Source organism: Trichogramma pretiosum, unplaced genomic scaffold, assembly GCF_000599845.2.
Source record: "Trichogramma pretiosum strain Unisexual culture from Peru unplaced genomic scaffold, Tpre_2.0 scaffold115, whole genome shotgun sequence".
Lineage (NCBI taxonomy): Eukaryota > Metazoa > Arthropoda > Insecta > Hymenoptera > Trichogrammatidae > Trichogramma > Trichogramma pretiosum.
The window spans coordinates 372,926-377,226 of record NW_019640800.1 but is presented as its reverse complement, the minus strand read 5'-3'; the positions used below and the strand labels follow the sequence as shown (position 1 = coordinate 377,226).

General features: G+C 38.8%; 1 protein-coding gene across 1 annotated transcript; it reads right to left on the bottom strand.

Annotated features, from left to right (window-relative positions):
- Positions 1–2,223: 2,223 nt before the first annotated feature.
- On the bottom strand, positions 2,224–3,950 carry LOC106652885 (zinc finger protein 271-like). The gene is made up of 3 exons (XM_023458665.1): positions 3,827–3,950; positions 3,648–3,762; positions 2,224–3,567 (listed from the first exon to the last, which is right to left on the bottom strand). Exons 1-3 carry the CDS (start codon positions 3,859–3,861, stop codon positions 2,440–2,442), a joined length of 1,278 nt encoding a protein of 425 aa, XP_023314433.1. The 5' UTR covers positions 3,862–3,950; the 3' UTR covers positions 2,224–2,439.
- Positions 3,951–4,301: the final 351 nt, after the last annotated feature.

Sequence of the window (4,301 nt, the reverse complement as noted above, 5' to 3'; positions counted from 1 at the left end):
GGGGGGGGGGGGGGGGGGGCAAACTAGTAGTACTCGCAAGAGTGGAAATCGAACGAGTGACCAGCGCGCGAGCGAGCTCGGAGAAAGAGAAAGAGTTAAAAGTGTAGGGTGGCTTTCTCTCTCTCTCTCTTCGTTCATGTCTATATAGATGAGTGTGCGGATTCGTGTTAGCAACCCTCCTCCCCTTGATCTGTCCATGCGGCTCGTGTGCAAAAGAGAAGAGAGAGAGAGAGAGATCGCAGAGCTTGAAAATTTGCGGAGTGCCGAGCTAGTACTGCTTTTTCTCTCTCTCTCTCTCTTCATATACGTGTACGGCGTGTTATGTATGGAAAAGAGGTGGTCGGTCGTGCGGCTCTACCGGCAATTCTGTAGCTTTTATATAAATACATACATGTATATGCGCCATATATTTCGAACTCGTAGCTTTACACTTTTCGAGACTGGAATTTTCAAACAAGCTCGCAGATATATATATGTGGCGCGTACGTGTGCGAGCTTCGAGTGTATGTATAGTACTGTGCTGCGCGCGCGATTTGCTCGGTTTTTACGCGGTTGTTAAAATTATGCGGGATGTTACAGTGCGCGCGCGTGTATATGCCGCTGCTATGCGCCCGAATACTTTTGCCCGAGAGCTTTTGTTCGGCTTGTTGCGCGGATTTTCTCTTATACAGCTTATATGTATCGTGTATATGGTATACGGACTTGTGGGTTCGCTGCTATAAATGCACTAAAATCGCCCATAATTTTCAAGTTTTTCCCGATGGAAAAATATTCTATTGCGCTGCGCGAATCAATGAGTTTCAAAGGCATTTCGTCGAGATTCAAATCGTAAATACGAGGCCAGGTATCGCGCGCAGATCGATCATGGAATATAAAACTACGCAGACACAATATGCAACGCGAGAGTCTTGAAATCGAATCGTGGCTCTTTTTCTACGATTCGTCTGATTTGCACGGTATCTTTAATTTATTAACGCTACGTGCCACACATGTATATTATATAGGAAGAATCGCAAAAGGGAGCAAAAATAACAAGGCCGGGTGCTCTGCGTCTGTCTACTGTCCCCCTGCTGCTGCTACTGCTACTGTTTTCAACTGGGTTAGCGTCACGACGCAAAATCACCTTTGACGCGCAAGATAGCTTTGCAGTTATACGAAAACCGATACGTTATCGCTCTCATAAAACTGCATCGTGCGAGAATGACACAGTAGGTACACTAACACACACATACATGAGCACGAGCAGTTCGTTCGAGCTTTGACGACGACGCCGCCGCCGCACCCCTTGCCCTCTCTTTGACGTTTGATGATGGGCTTTTTATGGGGTTTTTGGGAAACTTTTTCCCTCGGAGAATGGGCGTGTGTGCTGCTGCTGCTGTGCAGTGTACTATATACGATTTTTGTTTTTCACTACTTTCCCTCTGTGCGTAAGCCTCGGGAGTTGTTTAGTTTTTTGCGCGGAATGAAAGACCACGGGAGAGGCAGATTGGGAGGCAATGTCAAGCTGATAAATTTCATCCCCTTTTTTTTTCGTCCTCGCGCGAAACAAACGGATGGTTTCGTTTATTTGACTCTTTGGATTTTTAAATTAATTTTGCGATTAATCGTTTTTGGTGTGTGAAACATTTATGAAAAATAAAGTAAAAAAACTCGATTTTCTGCGAGTATTTTTTTTTTTTAATTCAAACATCGTGACGAAGCTGTTTTACTCGTGTAAAAATGAAGCATTTCGAAGGCAGACGCTTGAAGAGCCATTTAATCAGTCATAAAATAGAAATTAATCAGAGGGGCGCGACGAGACGACGGCAGTTGCCCTCGCGAGTCGAGTATGATGAAGCGCCGCAGCCACTACTACCCTCATAAATTTTCCCAACCTACGCTTCTATTGTTCTATTATTCTATGATGCGAACCTTTCAATTTCTTTAATCGTATTGCTTGTTATCGCTGATATTCAGTTTTAATCAACTTTATAAACAACTTGATACATGATGCAAGCGGATTTGTGCTTGAAAATTTCTTAAAAAAATCAGTTGATGGTGTTATTATTGGATAAATCAAGTTAATAAATATTTAAAATGTACAATTTTGTTTCAATATTAGAAAAACAGCGTTAAAAATATATTTTTACCTCTATTATTTTTCAAGTTATTTGCTAAAGTGGAAACAGAGAAAAAAAATTAAAAATAAGTCGTGTGCTTGATTTTTCTTAAAAAATGTATTTATTTTTGAAAACTTGAAAATCGTTTATACATAATGAAATAACATAGATCGAACCCATGATATCATAGTCAATGAACATTTTCAGATGTCCCTGTCGTGTGCATATTTTCTACAACTATCGCATTAGTCTAATACCAATCAACACTTCATGAATGTAGATTTTGAGAGTCACATCTCACATGTACGGGTCATACATTCGTGCACCGAATCGGTGTGGTTTATGAGATTACTTTTATTTGAGAATTTCTTTCCGCATGTATCACATACGTGCAGGTGATACCTTGGTGCAATGATTTTACGTGCCTTTTAAGACTAGATTTTCGAGTAAACGTCGTGCCGCAAATATCACATGCGTGGGTGATACCTTGGTGCGAAGATTGTACGTGCATTCTGAGATTACTCTTAAGTGAGAATTTCTTTCCGCATATACTGCAAGGATGGGTGATTATATTGTGTATCGCATCGATATGGCTGTGGAGATTACTTTTTTTTGAAAATTTCTTTCCGCATGCATCGCAGGTGTAGGTGATACCTTGATGCGAAGATTTTACGTGCCTTTTAAGATCAGATTTTCGAGTAAACATTTTTCCGCATAAACCACATGTGTGAGTGATACCTTGGTGCGAAGATTTTACATGCCTTTTAAGATCATATTTTCGAGCAAACGTCTTGCTGCAAATATCACATGTGTGGGTGATACCTTGGTGCGATGATTGTATGTGACTATTGAGTTGACCCTTTTGATTGTATGTCTTTTGGCATATACCGCATGCATGCCTGAAACCATGATGTACCGAATCTTTGTGCCTTTTGAGACTACTCTTATCTGAGAATTTCCGTTTACATATACTGCAAGGATGGGTGATTTTATTGTGTATCGCATCTATATGGATTTGGAGATTACCTTTTTGTGAAAATTTTTTTCCGCATGTATCACATGTGCAGGTGATACCTTGGTGCAATGATTGGACATGCCGATTCAGACTCCCTTTATGTGAAAATTTCTTTCTACAAATATCACATGTGTAGGTTGTATCTTTACGCATGCGTATTTCGAGTCTTTGTTTATACTTATTTGCAGCTCTTTTAATTTTATTTTGCTCTTGAAATTCGCAATCTGAATTCAAATCTAACTTCTCTGCAACGTCACTGTCAAATTCTTTTTTCACTTCTCCAAGAGTTTCTTTTTTAATTATGTTTTGAGATGCATAAAAATTATTATCATTTGTTTTGTGAGCGTAATTCAGAAAATTCGTGCCAGGCTTCATGTCTATACACTCGAACTCTATTTCCACAGCGTCAAGTTCAATTTCCCGATTTCCGTCACATTCTCGAAGCCCATAGGTCTGTCGAAAATTGAACTAATGAAAAATTGTTCATAAAGAAAAAATAACAATACTAGTCTTATATAATTATGAGCTCTTACTGATCTATTATCTTGTGGAAATATGGAGAACTGAAAATGTTTAACATCCGGTTTCTGGTCAATAACATCGTAATCATTTTCGATAGGCGAAACCTCACTAGGTTCTTCCTTTATTCTGCAATAATTTCGATACAATTATGTTCTCTGCTATAATACTCGTATCTTAATTTAGACATTACCTGATGTCACAGTTGGATAAATCACTCGATGTCATGTTTCACGCTCGGAATCTGTATAACGATTAATCTGTGTGTACGTTACGTGTCGAACGAACGAAAAAGTAAATTTAATATTATTTACAAATTTCATGTTACGAAGATGGGACCTTACTAATGTAAACGAAGCAAAGCTCAGCTATTGTATTCTATCAGCGAAGAAATTACGTAACATGTCTCTCGTCAAATGATCAACAATAAATATATTTTTCAATTCATAATGACGTATAATTGAAAAGAAATTGCGAAACGAAATTTAATGAAAGAAAGTTTTATTTCTCACACTTATAATTTTTAATCAAAAGTACCACAAGATTTAAAAAATAATCCTGCAAAAATAATATCTCGTCACGGGTGTACGCCGATTAGAGCACATACAAACACATAGCCCGAAAGGTCAAGAGCGCTTCATGAACAAAGGTGACACCCCGGGCTCAAT